At 50.0% G+C, this 19,118-nt stretch overlaps 1 protein-coding gene across 2 annotated transcripts in view; it reads left to right on the plus strand.

Annotated features, from left to right (window-relative positions):
- Positions 1-19,118, plus strand: part of ADCY2 (adenylate cyclase 2) — a 206,147-nt gene that overhangs the window by 184,366 nt on the left and 2,663 nt on the right. The window contains exons 19-23 of one of the 2 annotated variants that reach the window (XM_075540813.1): positions 2,836-2,920; positions 7,855-8,013; positions 13,239-13,385; positions 16,402-16,509; positions 17,663-17,777. In XM_075540813.1, the coding sequence (XP_075396928.1) occupies positions 2,836-2,920; positions 7,855-8,013; positions 13,239-13,385; positions 16,402-16,509; positions 17,663-17,777 (614 nt within the window). The remainder of the gene's footprint in view (positions 1-2,835; positions 2,921-7,854; positions 8,014-13,238; positions 13,386-16,401; positions 16,510-17,662; positions 17,778-19,118) is intronic. The other variant, XM_075540814.1, reaches the window with a different exon arrangement.

Below are 19,118 nucleotides of genomic sequence, written 5' to 3' on the forward strand. Positions count from 1 at the left end.
AGGTGGCTGTGGGCACAGCACAGGACTGGGCAGTTCTACAGAAGCTAACAACGAGTGTACTTGTATTAGTCTGGGTTGACTAGAGAAACAAATCCATGGACACTCAAATGTAAAGAGTTTTACATCCAAGAACAGATGAATATTGAGAAAACATCCAGCCCAGTCCAGATCAATCTACAAGTCCGATATAGCCCATATGTCTGATATCAATCTATAAAGTCATTTTCAGACTCCCAAAACACACGCAATGACCCTGAATACAGGATGATCACAGGCCGGTGGGTGGAAAGTCTTGTGGATCCAGTGGTGGTGGAAGCATCTCAGCGCTGACATGGGTCTCCGTGTGGGTCCTACAGCCCCAGGGCTCTAGCATAGTTCCATGTGTCTAGTCAACAGGAGTGTCTCGCATGGGAGTGTTTCTGTGTCCCATCTCCAGCGAGCTATTTATCTCCATCATGCCTCCAAAGGAGGTCATCAAGCTGCGACCTGATTGGCAGGCCAGCTTCCACCACTTCCTCAGCTCGACAGATTATGTAACTGCCACAGTTCTCTTACCTATCCAACAAAAACTGTTTCTTTGAGTACTTTTTCCCCTAAAATATAGATTCCATATATTTTTCTAAGTTTTGTTTACTTTTTTAAGTAGGACAGTTTTGAGTCTGTCAAACCTCTTTCTCTCTGGAGAGCGATGCTAATGATGGCTCAGCCTCACCTGAGCTGCTTGCCTGGGGGTTAGAGACCCGCTCGCAGAGTTATTAATGCACCGTTCTCTCCAATTTTCTCTGGTATTTTGGCCTTCTGGACTCAAGGGCCACAGTGGTTGTTCCACCAGCAGCCGTGGGCAAGAGAACGAACCAGCTGCCCATTAATATATGGCCACAGGCATGACTGCATGCCTAAACCCCCCAGACACGAAATGAAGCCTCTCTGGGCAGCTCTTGGAAACAACTGTAGCAGAGCTGGAAGTGCCCTAACTTCTACTGTAAAGTGAGCCGTGCTTCCTCACACACCCAGGGCAGTGAGGGCACTGGTATCAGGGTTTTCAAGCCCAAGGTGGGTTCTATTCTGGAAGCTGGAAGAGAGAGAGGCTTCACTGCTAAGTAGCTATCACATTCATATGCACGATCTTTCAAGCAAACATCTGAGATTTTACTGTACCCATTCTAAGAACTCTCCCCATCCAGCCCTCCTGTTCTTGACATCCACAGTTCTATGCCAAAGGGAGAAAAGTAGCAACAATGGAGGGGATGGCACAGAACTGGGCACGGCTTCATTCAGATGAACGTGAGGTCACCCCATGTTAGAACTTAACAATGACAACATAAAATCTTGGGTGCCCTCATAGCCAGGGTTGGGAGAGAGACTGGTGTTTCCCTCCCAGTAAGGCCTGTGATACAACATGGAGTGAAACAGGGGAAGAAGAATGGGGTCCTCCTGAAAAGTCCCTTGAACTCTCCTGTTCACAGCCAAGAGTAACCAAAAGCAAACCCGCCATCTAGAGGATGGCTGTCCCAGAGGGTTTCCAACATTGTAATCTTTATGGAAGCAAACAGCCATATAATTCTCCCACAGAGCCACTGGTGGGTTCAAGCCACTGACCTTTCCACTAGCATCCCAGCCCTTAGAGCAGTGTTCCACCAGGGCTCTGATAGTCCACAGTAGCTGATGGAGATGAAATCCCCAACTTCAAGCTCATGGAGTATATGACAGTGTAGTTTAGGCCTCCTGTGTCTTTCTTAAGGATCCCTAGAAGTACTGTGGGTCAGGAGCTGGGCTGCTAAGTGAACAGTGCGTGGTTCAAATCCACCAGCAACCTCTTGAGAGAAAGATTAATCTGTCTGTTCCTAGAAAGATTTACTGCCTCAAAAACCCTATGTAGCATTGCTGTGAGTCAAAAATTATTCAATCGCAATGGGTTTGGTGTCTTTCCTGGAGCAAGAACTAGAAAAATTAAGAATTCACATTCCACGGTCCATCTCCATCCCAGAAGAATAAAGAGAATATGATATGTACCCTTCCTCTCCTCCCTGTACATTGGTTGGAGCTTGGGGTAAAGGAAGACGTGGCGATTAGTTTGGGAGATGCATTAGTCTGGGCACTTTAGAGAGAAAATCCACAGAAACTCATGCATAAGAGAGAGTTTTATGCAAAGATTAAGTGCACATCAATAAAACATCCCAACCCAGTGCTGCCCAAGCCCACAAGTCCAACATTAACCCATATGTCCAACACCCATCCACAAAGTCCTCTTCCATCTCACAAAATAGAGGCAATGATGCTGACTGCAGGAGGAGAGCTGAGTCTGTGAATGTATAAGCATCTCAATGCTGGCAGGGTCTCCACACGGGTGCTCCAGCACCCAGGACTGCATCGGGGTAAGTCCATGTGGCTTCTCCTCAGGAATATCTTGCAGGAAGTGAGCCTTGCCAGTTGAAGAAGGGAACTGCTAAGGCAGCTGCACCCTGGTGCAACCATCCCAAAGCAAGAGACTCTAGAACTAGAAATGCGAGGCTCACCGAGCCATTTATCCCTCCGCCCCTCAATTAACCCACATGATGTGTTTATCCGCCAGGTTGGCACAATAAACTAACTAACTCATGAGAATTGTTTCTTCTATGATCCTCTCCCAGTCGGGCTTGTCTGGTTTGGCTTGAGTGCAATCTGGCAGTGAAGATGTGTGTGTGTGTGTGTGTGTGTGTGTGTGTGTACGCGCGTGTGTGTGTATTAGGGTTAGCGATGCCTTAGATCCTGGTATGCTGAAACACACATTCTAAGTCCTGTGTGTTTGTTGTGTTGTCACGTTTCTGTCTGTCTGTCTGTCTGTTTTTTCAATAGCCCAGGCATTTGGAAAGACTTAAAGACCATGGGTGCGGTGTCTCTCTCTATATTCTTCATCACTCTGCTTGTTCTGGGTCGGCAGGTAAGAAGCCCATTGCCTCTGATACCTTCGCTGCGTGCCCCGTGTGCGTGCCTTGTGGTTACTTCCATGCCAACCGACGTTCAGAAGTCACCTCGTCCCTTAACAGAAAAGCCACCAATCTTTTTCTCCTCTCCAGATAAGAGAGCTTGGAAATAGACCAAAGGAAAATTCATGCCCCACATGAGGCAAACTTGGTGAATACCATAGGTGTACATCCATTCACTCCTATGAGCCCTTTTGGGACTTGTAGGACATATAGTGCCCATCTACTTTCCTCACTCCAGGGAAACTAGCATCCTACTTTAGGAGCACTTGTATAATTACATGAATCTGAGGATAATAGACCTCATCCCACCAACCCCAGTACCAGAAACCCTTTGGGACCTATGTGTCCACTCCAAACCTTAATGCCATTAAGTCAATGCCAACTCACAGTGATCCTATAGGGTAGAGTATAATCACCCTGTGGGGCTCCAAGACTATAACTCTTGACAGGAATAGAAAGTCGTATCTTTCTCTTGTGAAGCACCTGGTAGTTTTGAACTGATGACCTTGCAATTATCCGCCCAACACATAACTACTACACCACGAAGACTCCACATACAATCCACTGTTGTGTCAAGATTCCAATTACCTTAACATTTTTTTAAAAGTTTTCATTTCATTCAAAATGCCCTCCATCACTAAAAATGCATGCCTTCAAAGCAGAAACAAGTTTCATCTTGAAGGGGTATAATATCAAAGTGACTGTTAGTGGGTGGGGAGGTGGCAGTGAGCCATCACAGCTGCCCCTCTGTGGGAAAGTCTGCTGGTCTGAATTTGCACTTCACATTCAGGTGCTTGGCTTCCTCGGAAGCGAGCATGAACACCTCCACTGGCTTCCCCGCTGCACCATGGATGGTCCTTTGCTCTGAGATGGGGTGGACCTTGTGAAGACCTAGATCCCCAGACTGTGAGGGTGAGAATTTCCAGGACAGTTGTCCTTCCTTTGTCTATACAGGAGACAAGTTCCAAAGCCTGCAAAACTCTCCCCAATGCTCAGCCTCAACAAAGCCTGATTAAAGTGTTTCGATAGTCACTGTAACAGGGGAGAAAAAAAGTGATGTACTAGGGGCTTCAAAAAGTTTGTAGAAATATTCCATTATTGTTATGCCCCATTTTCCCATTAATTTTTCACAATACTCTCATATTTGGAGCTAAGTAATTATGAGATATTGATGTGTGAATTAAGGAGCCCTTGATGATGCTGTGGGTTAGGTGTAGGACTGCTAACCAAAAGGTTAGCAAATCAAAGCTACTCGCCACTCCTTTGGAGAAAGATGAGGCGTCCTGCTACCATAAAGATTCACATCTCAGAAACACTAAATAGTGTTTCTGTTATTCAGAATTGACTTCATGATAGTGGATGATGCTGGTCTGAGTGAATTATATGCCCATGACTAAGTGGGTAAATTAACCAGCTTGGCTGCTAAATGAAAGGTCCACAGTTTAAACCCGCCTAGTGGCTCTGTGGGAGAAAGTATCTGGCACTCTGCTCCTGTGAATACGTCATCCACATAAACCCAGTGGAGTAGACCTTCTGAATCCCATTGGGTCACTATGAGTTGGAATCTCCTTGACAGCTCAATAGTAACATATTTATCTGAGGGACAAACTGGAATCCTGAGGTTGTTCGTGGCTCCCACTGAGAATTGTCCCACTGAAGTGAGGATGTCCTACTGAAAGGGGTGTTTCACTGAGATGAAGATGTCCCACTGAAGAGAGTTTTGCTACTGAGAAAGAGTGTTCCACTGAGCTAGGGATGTACCACTAATGCAGGGTTGCTCACTGAGGAGGGATAATATCCACCATGGAGGAGACATGTCACTGAAATGAGGTGTCCCACTTAGGTGGAGATGTCCTATTAAAGAGGTGTGTCCATCAGAAGGGTTTCCCACAGAGATGGGGATGTCCCACTGGTGTCACTGACTATCCCACATAGGAGGGATATCCTGCTGAAGAAGGGCTTCCCACTGAGGAGGTGTGTCCCACTATCGTGGAGGATATCCCAATTAGGAAGGGTGTCCCACTGGAAATGGGTTTCTCACGGGGGCTGGGGATATCTCACTGAGATGGGGTGCTTCATTGAGGTGAGGATGTTTCCCAGAGGAGGCATTCTCAGTGGACACGAGGGAAGGGACTTCCTCAACAAAGATGCTCTAAATGGCCTTGCTCAAGACTAAACAGCTGTCCCTCAGAGAGGCTGCTCACTGCTCCTTTTCCATCACTGACCACAGTCTGACACCCCCCATACTCTACCCTCACTGAGTTCGTTCTTGGATTGCTTCCTAGCCATATATTCCAGACTCTCTGCTGGAGCCTGTTGCTCAGCTAGTGTAGATTGTGTGATCTGCTGGCCAACAATGGATGGATTCCTCTGAACTTGGCATGAGAAGGAAAGTTCACCTTGGCAAAGGTTGTGGTTGGAGTCCTCTTTCAGTCCATGGAGTTGGTTCCCAGCTCCTGGATCTTGCTTGTTAGAAGGAGTTCAAAAGGCTTTTAATGAGGAATGGGCTCTCACGACGACCTCAGTGCGCCTCATCTGGACTCCTAGCTTCTGGAAGCTGCCCCAGGCACCTTAGCTGGAGGTGCTCCATCTGGCTTGTGGCATTGACTCCAACTTATCAGCGCTGATCTCTAGTTCTGTATACATATCTGTGACTTCTCAGGCCATGACCTCTGCGCCCTCCTGTCCTTTCACTGAAGTGCCAGTCATGCCACTGGTCTTTCCAAAAAGAATAAGAATAAATTATCCTATTATCCAAGAGAGAGTCTTTTGTCCAATAAGTTCATGACAATATTTATATTAAAATCCAAATCAAACAACCAACCCATTAAATTGGTTCTGACTCACAGAGATCCTGGACGATGAGGTTTCTGGGACTGCGTACCTTTGCATGAACAGTTAATCCCATCTTTCCCCCACGGAGCGACTGGAGGGTTTGAACCACGAAACTTGCTTGGAGTTATCAGCCCAATGCCTCACCCATAGCACCACCAGGACATCTTCCATTATTACAGAGTATGGAAAAATTTGCATTCATATAAAATGTTTAACATAAACTTTAAAATGTGTTTTACTTTACAGATGAAAATATTTGACCATGAGAGATAAAAATAAATGTCACAGAGGGATAACAAAAAAACCAAATGTATTACCATCAAGCCAATTCCAACTTTTATCAAACCTATAGGACAAATTAAAAGTGGCCCTTTTCCCTTCCTGTGCTGTAAATCATTATGGATATAGAAAACATTCTCTTTCTCCTCAAGAGTAGCTGGTGGGTTTGATCCACAAAACTTTCGGATAGCCACCCAGCATCTGACCCCTGCACAACTAGGACTCCCACGCCAAGAGAGAAGGGGTCAATTTTGGGGTCTCATGCATAAATCAATAATTGAGCCTTTTCTCTGATTTAAAACTTTGAATTTTTTAAATTTCCATCTGAGAATGAGTGTGTATGTGTGTACATGCTTTATTTTATAATATCATTGATATAATTCATTAAGCCAAGAACAAAAACTCTTTTTTTATTCATCTCCACCACACTTGTTTGTCAGATGAATCGGGATGTGTGCTAAAACTCACCCTCTGCTTGATCCCTGTTGAAGGCTGTCTTTACATTGTTGATTTGTTTGCACTGAGTGGCTATTACTGTGGTTCCACTCACCTTGACACTGCATGGCAGAGCAGAACTAGGCTCAGCCTCTATGTGAGTAGACCACCAGCTCTTTCTGCCACAGAGCTGTTGGTGGCTTCAAACCACAACCTATCCACCAACCTATCAAAGGGCAGCCACATGCTTCACCAATACATCTTCATGGCTCCTATTTACATTTTGAAGGAGCCACGCATGCATACAGAAAATACCAAAAAGACCCTTTGTCAAAAAACAGGCCTCTTCATGACTGAACCATTAATCACAACCAGCGAGCAAAGGGAAAGTCTGAACACCTTCCAGAACATGAAATATGATTTGGTTGGCAGGCTGGATCTTCATTAAGAGATATCAAGGTGAATTTGGTCTTAATCCCATGGCATTCTTTCAGGGACCTTTGACCACGAGCTGAGGAAAACTATTTTACAATGAACCTGAAATACGTGGACTGAGGGAGGAAAGCTTCCAGGTGCCTCTGTGACCTGAGAACCTCATCAATGGCCACTATCGTCTTGAAAGTTCGACTCAGTCTGCTCCGGCGGGCTCTGCCAGCCTGTTTTCATTTCTTCATTTATTCCTTAATTGCCTTTTTCAAAAAGGATCCCTGGTGGCTCCCTCGGGTCAGCCTTAGGCTACAAACTGCAAGAGCGTGGGTTCAAACCCACCAGTCTCTCTGTGGGAGAAATATTGGACTCTCTGCTCCCATGACGACTGACAGTCTTGGGAACCCCATTTACAGGCTTAGTTGCTGTGAGTCAGAATTCACTTGATGGCAGTGGGGTTTTGTCTCTTTCAAGAAAAGGGTCTAGCACACCTTTGCTGATGTGCCCATGCAGGAAGCTGGTGTGGATTGCACTCTAAGCTTCCAAGCCGCTGTTCTCCCACTCCAGGGTCTCCTTTTTTCCTTTTTTTTTTTTTTTTTTGCTGTTGTGTATGTTGAGTGTCTGTGTATGTGTTATGTGTTTTTGGGTGTGCTGTTTGAGTGTGTATGATAATCTGTGTGTTTGTGTGCCTGTGTCTATGAAGATATATGTGTGTCTGTGTGTGTGTATGCGAATCTGTGCCTGAGTGTCTTTGTATTTGCATGCGTGCCAGTCCTCCGAGTGGCAGTGGAAGGACGTTTGGGGAGTTTCCATGGGGTGGGGGATTGGATTGTGTTGGTTCTCTTTGGGGGTGTCCCTCTCCGACAGGACAAGGTGCCTATTGTGTCTCTCCCTCTGTGTCCTCCTGTAACAGAATGAATATTACTGTAGGTTAGACTACCTGTGGAAGAACAAGTTCAAGAAAGAGCGGGAGGAGATTGAGACCATGGAGAACCTGAACCGCGTGCTGCTGGAGAATGTGCTGCCCGCGCACGTGGCGGAGCACTTCCTGGCCAGGAGCCTGAAGAACGAGGTCAGGGGCGGGGCCAGGGGTGAAATGGGAGGAGGTTCAGTGCCATAGGTGGAGTCTGGGGAATAGTGGCGGGGTCAGGTTCCAGCCTTAGAGAACCAGGCTGGACTTGGGCCCTGTGGGCAGGTGCCTGAAGAAGGAGGTGAGGCAAGGGTGTGGCCTGAAGAGCGCCACACTGGACGAGGCGGGGCCTGTAGAACAGGGGCTGAGTCCAGGAAAGTTCCTAAAGGAGTAGTGGAGGGAGTGGTTGGGATAGGGTTGGGCCTGAAGAGGAAGGTTGGGCCTGCAGAAGAAGGTCGGGGATAGGAGGGGCATGAGAAAGGGGTGAAAGTGGTGAACTCTGGAAAGTGGGGTTGGAGCCTGAACAAGGATGTCGGTGGGCCACCAGCAGGGCCAGGACAGGGACAGGCCCAGTGTGTCCCAGCTCTCCACAGGGCCTGGGCCAGTCCTTGGTAGCCACTTGGGAGCCAGGAATTCCTTCTGAAGGACTGGGTATGCCTGTGTGTGTCAGTCTGGGTTGACTAGAGAAACAAATTTATAGACATTCATATAAATGTAAGAGAAAATTTCATATCAAAGAGTAATTACTGTGTATACTTGAGTATAAGCCGACCTGAATATCAGCTGAGGCACCTAATTTTACCACAAAAAGTGCATTAAAAAAATGTGCTGAAAAAAATATAAAGCCCAGTCCAGATCAAGTCCATAAGTCTGATATTAGCTCATATGTACTATACCAGTCTATAAATTCCTCTTCAGACTCACATAACACATGCAATGATGCTGAACACAGGAAGATCACAGGCCAGTGGGTGGAAAGTCTTGTGGATCCAGTGGCAGTGGAAGCATCTCAGCACTGGCATGGGTTTCCCCATGCCTCCTCCAGCTACAGGACTCTGGCTCCATCAGCGTGACTCCATGTGGCTTGTCAACAGGAATGTCTAGCAGAGAGTGTAGGCCTGAGCTCCAGTGAGCTATTTATCTCCTTCCAGCCTCCAAATGAGGTCATCAAGCTGCAACCTGATTGACAGGTTCAACTCCACCCCTTCATTCTTAAGAGTCTCAAACTGACACTAGATTATGAAACTACCACACTGTGGCTCATTAAACGGCTGTCCAAGGAGTGGCCACACTCCAATTTTCTTCTCTAAGCAGGAGGCCCTGGTGGTACTGGGTGAGGTAAGATGGTCACAGCCTGCTGCCAACGTGGGCTTGGCCCATTGCTCGTCTGTGGATAGGGCCTGTCACCAGTCTGCAGTGCCGCTGAAACAGAAACCCGAAAGGGGTGCCTGTCACCAACAGAAAGTTACCCTCCAGGAGTTCAGGAGGCTAAATGCCCCAGTGGAGGCTACCAGCTCTGGAGGAATGCTGCCTCTCTTGGTGGCCTTTGGGGAAGGTCTTGTGTCTACTGAGCTTCAGCTCCTGGGCATCTCCTGGGTTCCTTAATTCAATTGTTCAATCTCTGTTACCACTCAGGACACATCTGACACTAATCCTGCCCCATTAACATAACACAGACAACCGGTTCCCAGATGGGAGTATAACCACAGGCCTGGAGATTATGACCAACAACTTGTGTTCTGGGGTGGGGCGGGCATAGTTCACTACATGGTAGGGGCCCAATTCAAGAGGTTCATGCTACACGTACCTATCCTGCAGATGTCTGGTTTCCCTTCTCTCTGCTTCCCAGAAAGCCCCTTACCAAAGAGAATGCATGCCTTCTAGTCAACTCCTGCTCCAGGCCACCCTGTGCATGTGTCAGAGTAGAGCTGTGGTCCACACAGATTTCAGAAACTGAGTTTTCAGAGCAAAATCGCCAGGCCTTCCTTTCAGGGTACCTTTTGGAGGACTGAGGACTCTAACCCTCATGGTACCATCTAGCTCTTTAAGCAAGCAAGCAAGTGTGTAAACCATACGCAGAAGAGGAGGGTCACAGGAGCACCTGCTTCCTCCAGTTGTGCAGGACCTAAACTGCATGGAGAACAGGGGGCCTCCAGTAGCTGACGCCAGAGACAAAAGCCTGGCTCAGAGGGGAGTGGGCAGCATCTGGTACCAGGATTGGAGGAAGGCTTATTAGCAACCTACGATATGCAGATGATACAACATGACTTGCTGAAAGTGAGCAAGACCTGAAGATCAAGGATTGCTGCCTTCAGTGTGAATTATGAATTACATTATGAATTATGAATTACAACTCAAGGTATAGCACTCTAGCCAGCTGAGAGGTACCCGAGACATGCAGCATAACTGCTCCAGACAGGAGATTGAGTCATGCTAGAGAGGGAGTTGGAGAAGCACTTATAGGAGAGTAGACCTCCCGAGCTTCTCTGCTCACCAGTTTTTATTTGCACACCCAAGGATGAGGTTCACAAAAGTTCAAATGCAAGGGCTATTCTAGGGCACAATGACTGCAGGCTCAAGATACTTTCATAATTCACAATGAGCAAACATTTTCATGATCCATAACTAATGGATATTCTCACACGCATGCACATTCTGACCTGAGGGAGTTCTGTCTGCAACCAGGAACCTCCTTGCCACTCAGCGTTTGCACCAAGTTCCTAGAACTTGCAAACAGTCATGTACTCAAGGTTTACTCATAGGCTTTGCACCCGGATCAGTAGGTAACCTGATAAATGGAAAAAAGTTTGACGTTGTCAAGGATTTCATCTTGCTTGGATTCACAATCAATGCTCATGGAAACAGCACTCAAGAAATCAAAGGAAACATTGCATTTGGGTAAATCTGCTGCATAGGACCTCTTAAGTGTGTTGAAAAGACGTGACTTTGAAGACTAAGGTGCACCTGACCCAAGTCATGGTATTTGCGATAGCCTCCTGTGCATGTGCAAGTCGGACATTAAATGCAGCATCTGTGCATCTGAATGCTGGTGCTGGCAATGAGTATGGGAAGTACCATGGACTGCCCGAGGAGCAAACAAGCCTGCCTTGAAAGACGTTCTGTCAGAATGTTCCTCGGAAACAACAATGGCGAGACTGCCTCCACTACTTTGGACATCCCAGGACAGACCGCATGGGAGAAAGACATCATGTTTGGTAAAGTAGAGGGGCCTTGAAAAGGAGGAAGACCTTCCACAAGATAGACTGGCACCGTGGCTGCAACAAGGAGCTCACACATAAGAGCAACTGTGCGGATGGTGCAGGACCTGGAGGTGTTTCCTTCTGTGCCACGCCAGGGTGTTCCTGCTCTATGCGTTCAAACAGACTCAGCAGCACCTAATAGCAATATCTAGGGACTCACTGAGTTTCCCTCCTCTTGGTTAACGCAAATGATTTTGCTAAGTCAGGAGTGGCAAGTTGTTAGTGTCTGTGGCAGTGATGCCAGGGCCCCTTGGGTAACTGCGTGGTGCCTCAGGAGGCTCACTCGAGTCGCGGTTGGATTCTTTGGATGGTGTGAACAGTGAGCACTCTTAGTTGCTGGCTGGAAGGTTCTCCACCCAGAGGTGCCCAAGAAGAAAGACCTTGCATTCGACTGCAGAAAACCCATCTGGGAGTGTGGAGGAGCATAATTCTGCTCGGACACACATACGTGACCCCCAGGCAGAATCTGCTCTTGGGCAACCAACTAGATGGGTGTATGTGGGGTAAGTTGGGGAGTGGGTGGGTCAGTGTAGGCCTGAGGTTGGGGTGATATGAGTAGGAATAGTCATCGGGTTTGTCAGGTGAGCCATTGGTGGAAGGAATGAGTTTAAGTGGGGCTGGCTGGGTGGATGAGTAAATGGTGAGTGGATAGGTTAGTGGGGCTGAGGTGGGGTGATGGGTGTTTGGTTGAGTTAGTGAGGAGTGCATGGGTTGCTGGTTGAGTGAGTGATGAGTGGGTGGGTAGGTGGTTGGTTGAGTGAGTTATGAATGAATGATTGTTGGTTGAGTGAGTGATAAGTGGGTGGGTAGGTGGTTATTGGCTGAGTGAGTGAGGATTGGGTGTTTGTGTGTTGAGTGAGTGATGAGTTGGTGGTTGAGTCAGTGAATGAGTGGATGGCTGTTGGTTGAGTGAATGATGAGTAGGTGATTGTTGGTTGAGTGAGTAATGAGTGGGTGAGTGGTTTGTTGTTTGAGTGAGTGATGAGTCGTGGGTGGGTTGTTCATTGGGTGAGTAATGTGAGTCAGTGGGTTGTGGTTAAGTAAGTGGTGGGTGGGTTATTGGTTAGGTGAGTAAATGAGAGGGTCAGTTGGTGGTTGCTCAGTAGGCCTGGGGCTGAGTTTGAGTGGTTTCTTGTTCAGTAGGTAGTTGGTGGGTGGGTGGGTGGGTGGGTAGGAGTGGACCTGAGCTTTGGGTGGTGTGGGTGGAAGTGAACATGGAGTTTGGAAGGGGTGGTTGGTTGGTAGGTGGTGGTTGGTTGGGAGTGGGCCTGTAGCTGGGGTGATCAGTGGATGAGTGTGTTAGTATGTGATGGGTGGGTGTGTTATTGGTAGGTCAGTGCATGAATGGGAGTGGTCCAGGCTGGGCTGAGGGGTAAGGGAATGTGATCCTCGGGGGTCTCTTGGCAGAGCCTGGCATGCAGGACCATGTTGGTCTAAGAGGCTGGTCAACCACGGGGGAAACCAGCCTCTCACACTATCACGGGTTCAGTAAGCGCAATTGCACGGTTTAGGTATATAAAGATTATAGTAAAGTCATAGAGAAATTAGAGAGAGAGAGTAAAATAAAGAAGTCAGACACATTTCATGGTAGCATGCTTACCTCTTGGATGGCCACGCTCTCAACAGCCAGATCTGTGCACAGTGCGGTCAGAGAGGGCAGGAGAGGTCTCTTAATTTCTGGCCAAGACCCATATCTACTTAGAGGGCATGATTACAGGTAACCACACACATCGCAGGAAGGGGCTGTACAATAGGCATAAGAGAGACAGGAAGGGGACGAGCTAGGGGTGTACATGTAGTAGGAAGGGAAGGGGAACCCTAGATTCATGATGGCGGTCTAACCTTGATTGCCCTTGAGCTGGAGACTTGATTTAGTCTAAGCTTTCAGGGGAAGCAATCCACTGTCCCAAACAGCAGGGAATGAGCCCCACCTATGGGGAGGTAGACAATAGGGTCTGCTTGCTCTGGATGGCTGATGCCTTCAGAGAGAGAACTTGACAATCAGTTACCATTCGTTTCAAGCAGTGTCCTAGGTCTGACATATACATATTTGGGGAATACAAGCTGGGGAACAGTCTTTTTATGTCCCATAGTCAACAGGCCTCTCCCTCCCCTCCCCTTTGGCAGGAGCTGTACCATCAGTCCTACGACTGCGTCTGCGTCATGTTTGCATCGATCCCGGATTTCAAGGAGTTCTACACGGAGTCGGACGTGAACAAGGAGGGCTTGGAGTGTCTCCGGCTCCTGAACGAGATCATTGCTGACTTTGATGATGTAGGTGAAAGGCTGGAGGCGGAGGCGTGGAACAGAGATAGAATTTAGCCAGGAATGTGAAGTTGAGGTAGATTTTATTGGGGCCAGGAAAGAACTCCTGGGAGGGAAGGGAGAGCAGGGAAAGTGATGGGGGCATTTTGAGCCCCCGGCGGGTTCGGAAATCACATCTGGTACGGGGACCGCAGGACTTATGTAGGGCATGAGCTTAAAGGCATATGAGCCAGTAAGGGGGAGGGAGGTTCTTTGTGCTGTGGTTGCAAGTTTCAGGCCAGGTGACTTTCTGTTAGTAAATCATGTTCCTAGGAAACAATGCTAGGGATAGGGGGGCTGTGTTCTGTCCGGGAAGGTAGGCTCTGTGAAACGCCGAAGGCAGGTGCTTTGAAGTTCAGGTGCCTTGAAATTCAGCCAGGTCACTTGTCTTCTCCAGAAGCTGGTACAAGGGACTGGCTTGGTCTGCACCCGGCCCAAACAGTAGGTACCCAGGGTCCCTGATAATGACTTTGCATCTGTGCCTTGTACCTTGGCTTCATTAGCTGCTGGCTGCCAGGTAGAACCCTGACTATTTTAGCAGCAGGAATGCATATTGGGCTTCTCCCTGCAAGATCTGTAGTTCGAAACCACCAGCAGCTCTGCAGGAGAAAGTGGAGGCTTTCTACTCTAGTAGAGTGACAGTCTCTGAATCCCACAGGGGTGGCTCCACCCTGTCCTCCAGGGTCACTCGGAGTCAGCATCGACTCCAGGGTGGTGAGTTGTTTGTTTTTAAATCATTTTATTGGAGGCTTGTACAACTCTGATCACAATCCATCCATCCATCGATTGTGTCAAGCACATTTGTGCATTTGCTGCCATCATCATTCTCAAAACATTTGCTTTCTACTTGAGCCCTTAGTATCAGCTCCTCATTTTCCCCCTCCCTCCCTGCTCCCCCCTCTCCAATGAACCATTGATAATTTATTATTATTATTTTGTCATGTCTTACACTGTCTGATGTCTCCCTTCATCCACTTCCCTGTTGTCCATCCCCCAGGGAGGGGGTTATATGTAGATCCTTGTGACCAGTTCTCCCTTTCTACCCCACCTTCTTTCCACCCTCCCAGTACCGCCACTCTCAGGTGGTGTTTTTTATTAGTTCTTCTGGGTGTGTACCACTTCCTTTGACCTTTGGTGGGGTCTGTTATCAAAAGGGCAGTGTGTGCCCAGAACAAGGGCCCATCTTTTAGAAGGGGTCAAGTCTCTGTTGGATTTGAAGAAAATTTGAAGGAGGTGCTGTATTCCCATTCTCAACACGCTGGTCTGTCTACTGGAGACCCCTAGCTTGTTTTCTGCTAAGAGCACACACCTGTCTGCTCTAGGGGAGCACTGGCCCTCCATTGTCATGACTGTGTGAAGTGGGGGAGTGGTTGGCATCCACGGACATACGCTCATTGTGGAATGCCAGGTGAGTCCAGAAGTACTGCTACTGGGGTTACAGGTCATACGAACACAAACAAAATGTGTTTTAATATGTCTGTGATGGGGGTCAACTGCAGACAAGTCCTCTCAGTCACACACTGGACTTAGTCTCCTTAGGGGGTTTCCAGAGACTGAGTCCCATCTCAACAGTCACGTCTTAGAGGATCCGCTGGGCTACTCAATTCAAGGCAGAGAGGTCAATTCAAGGCAGAGATGTCAATTCAAGGCAGAGATGTCAGCTCAAAGGTTCCGATGGCCACTTGGGGAACTGCCCCAGGAGTAATCAAGAACGAGCTCCTTGAAGGACACGGAACCATCACAGGGCTTGTGGTGGAGGCTTAATCAGCTGGAGGGCTGCTCTAGTGACAGTCAGCTCAGGAAGTTGCTGTGAGAACCCTAGTTTGCATCCCAGTGCCCCTTTGCATCTGGAGGATTGTCAGTGGAGACTTTTATGAGAAGCCTGACTCCATCCACCCTCCAGCCCCATCTTCTCCTTTCGGACTTCTTTTTGTTCCTCAAACTCAAAAGGCATTGAAAGGGAATGTGATTTGAGGTCCCCGAGGATGCCCACACTGCTGTGCTGACGTGGCATAAATCAAAGAGCGCAGGATTCTTCATGGAAGGAAGGTGCAGAGGTGCCTAGGCCCAGATGGAGGGTGTGTTATTTGATGTTTTTGTTTAAGAAAGGTTTCCTACAGCTCAGGAGCACTGCCCTCTGACTTACATGCTGGGGTGGGATTGTGTCGCTTGAGCATCTGGCCAGAGTCCTAGAGGCCTGCTCTATCATGAGTTTCCCCCCGCCCCAACCTCCTGGAGCGGTCAGTGCCAGAGACCACCCTGAAGTTAGGCTAGCCCTGTCTTCCCAGCAGCAGCTGTCCCCATAAAACTGGTGGGTGAACAGGAGCCTCTTCTAGGTGACAGTGGCTCCTGGCCTGCGATACAGGGGTTCGTCCCCAAGAACTAGACTCTGACACACAACCTGCCTCCTCTGGCAAGGAAGGCCCCCTGGGACTGCAGAGCCTCCAGTCCTGCTCAGGTGCCCAACCTCCTTCCCTCCCCACCTCCCCTCTTCACCCCTGCTACCACTGCCCGCCCCACACTGTTCTCTCCTCCATCCCCACCCCCCACCCCAGGGCCCTGTGCACAGCAGCACACTGAGAACGTGTGCACAAGGGCTGAGGGCTGAGGGGCTGGTGAGAGGCAGTTCTAGACCTCTACCTCTACCTCCACCTGCAGCAGGTTGAGGGCAGAGCCATCTCCAGGCCTGTTTCCACAGGATCTCACCACAGGAGTCAGGCTTGCACACACGGGCCTCCCAGGAGCAGCATGAGGAGGCTTACACAGGGATTGACTTATGCCCTCATGGTCCATCCCATCCTTCTCTGGTGAGCATGCAGAGTGAAGGTTGGCCCCGGTTCTCCTTCCTCCCATGGAAGGCAGAAAGGGTCCTTCCTGAGGAATCCTAGGTTGGAGGACACATGGCGTCCACGTCCCTTGAACCAGCCATGGCGGGCGCATGTGTCCAGCCTGTGTGAGTCAGCCCCTCCCCGTCCTTGCTTCCCAGCTGCTGTCCAAGCCGAAGTTCAGCGGCGTGGAGAAGATCAAGACCATCGGCAGCACGTACATGGCAGCGTCGGGTCTGAGCGCAGTGTCCAGCCAGGATGCTGCCCAGGTGAGAAGCCAACAGCTGCTGGGCGTCGGAGCTGGACAGGGCCACCCCCCGGCCCTGTGGGCAACCAGTGTTCAGTGTCGGTCCTCTGAGGAAAGGCGAGGATTCCAGAAATGTCTCTGGAAACTTCTGTGGGCTGGCATCCAGGCTCGTGAGCTCACACTGCCCGGGCTCCTGCCCTCCATTATGGGCGGGAAGGTCACTAGCAGCAGCTCAACCCTGCACTCACACTGATCAGGGGCTAGCTGGGCAAACCCACTTCCCATGCCAACCTCCCCTGGAATGGCCCCAGGCCCGGCTGCCTACACCTCTCTCCTCTCCAACCCCAGAGCTGTATGGGAGCTCACTAGTCCACAGATAGGCTGCCCCTCAGCCCTTCTCTGAATGAGACACCCACCCCACTCACTCAGACGGCACACGCCGAAGACCCTGTCCCTCAGGTCCCTCAGACTGCTGGCTAGCCCACTGCCCACTCTCCCAGTCTCCCTGCTCCTGGGGGTCCCTGATCAGTTTCACACACACTGAAAGACCCCTGTCCCTGAACTGCCCACGAGGGCACGGCCCGCTCTGCCTGCTCCTCCCACCCCCAGGGCCCAGGTTTCTTCTTCTCAGAAGTCAGGCATGTCACAACCAGTAAGGGCACACACACAGATACACATACCCAGACACGCACACGGTCTTGGTCTGTGACAGATCCATGCACAGGCACAGGACTTCCATTGTCCCCAAGGTTGCACCACTGTCCCCCAAAGTCCCTGCTCCTAGAAACCCTGATGTGTATATGTGTGCAGGTGTGTGTGTGTGTGTGCAGGTGTGTGTATGTGTGTACAGGTGTGTCTGTGTATGTGTGCGGTATGTAAGGGTGTGTGCAGGTGTGGGTGCAGGTGTGTGTACCAGTGCAGGTGTGGGTGCAGGTGTGTGTGTACCAGTGCAGGTGTTTGTGAGGGTGCTTGTGTGGGTGCTGGCATGGCAGGAGCGGGTGCAGGTGCGCGTGGGGGGGGGGGCAGTGGGTGCCGGTCTGGGTGTGTGTGGGACAGACACAAGTGCACAGGGGGAGTGGGTGTAGATGTGTGCGCAGGGGAAGAGGCAGGTGTAGGGGAGCTTGGGCGGGCGTGCGCGGGTGCATGAGACCCTGATGCGTGCCCCTGACTCAAAGGAGCCCGAGCGGCAGTACCTGCACATCGGCACCATGGTGGAGTTTGCTTTCGCGCTGGTGGCCAAGCTGGAGGCCATCAACAAGCACTCTTTCAACGACTTCAAGCTGCGAGTTGGTGAGTCCAGCTGAGCAGTTGGCAGTGAGGGGCCTGCATCAGGAGGGGGAGGGGCGCGGCCTGAGTGGCTGGAAGGGAGTGAGCTTGACCTTAGGACTGCTGGTTCCACTGGCAGGTGGGTGGACTGAGGTCGGGCTGGGGGAGGGGACTGTAGGCCCTCCTGGCTGGTGAAGCAGAACAATGCATGGCCTCCTGGAAGCAGGGCAGCCCCCCACCCCCCTTAGGCAGGTTTGCATAAACTAGGAAAAGACACCTCCCGGTGGTTAGATTCCTGAAGCCTGGTGGTGCAGTGGGTGAAGCGCTGGACTGCTAACGAGGTCGGCAGTTTGACCCCAGCAGGGAAAAGCTGACAGCCTTGGAAGTCCACAGAGGCTACATAGCAGCTATGAGTCGGGAAGCCAGCAGGCTGTGTGGATGTGGGCACTGCAGTGTCCAGCAGGCACAGCTGGACTTGGGCCCCTTCTGAAGTGCAGGCCTGGTACCGGTCACTAGTCCACCGACAGAAACCGCATCCTTCACTGATGAGGGTCTGACACGTGCACACACTGCCCAGTTCATATCCAACCAGCGAGAGCGGTGGACCCAGTGGCCACTACAGGGTCACCAGCCATATTGCGTCCCAAGTCCTGAAACTCAGTTTGTCCAATTCTGAGAAGACCCGAGCTTTCTATAAAAGGGGGTGAGGGTAGGGGAGAAGAGATCTTTGTTGAAAATAGTAAATAAACAGCAGTCTGGATTTCTAATATGATGTGAATGAGGAAGTGCTCCTCTGGCTCCAGTTCCCATCTCTGTGGTCCACTCCACATGAGACAGGTGTGACCAGCCACGCAATCGCTGGGTGTGACTGCAGGGGCGTCCTCACAGCCGTTCAGACTCAGCTGATCTGGGTGTCCCCTGAAGGGCCAGGTGGAAAAGATAGGTGGCAAAGTCAATTACCTACTGGGTGCTGACTGCAAGGACCCAGGTCATTGACCCAAGGATGAAGTTCAGAGGCTCAGGAAGGCAGAAGGATGGAAACATGAACGATGGTCATGGGAGGGGGATTTGCACTCCAAGGAGTGGGGGGAAGGGGATTTGTTCACTGAGGGGTGGTGTGAGAGGGGGACTCACACACTGAGGGGATGAGGGGGGCTTGCACACTGAGGGGGTGGGGGAGGATTTGCACTCTGAGGGGTTGGAGGAGGGGGATTTGCATTCCAAGGGGTGTGGGAGTGGGATTTGCACACTGAGGGGCAGCAGTGGACGTGTCGGATCAGGCAGAGGAGGAACTGTGGAGGGTAAAGCTATGATGCACTCTGTGCTGGCCTCCAGCTCAGTCACAGTAGAACAGTGGTTCTCAGC

This window comes from Tenrec ecaudatus, chromosome 2 (assembly GCF_050624435.1).
Source record: "Tenrec ecaudatus isolate mTenEca1 chromosome 2, mTenEca1.hap1, whole genome shotgun sequence".
In the NCBI taxonomy this organism is placed as follows: domain Eukaryota; kingdom Metazoa; phylum Chordata; class Mammalia; order Afrosoricida; family Tenrecidae; genus Tenrec; species Tenrec ecaudatus.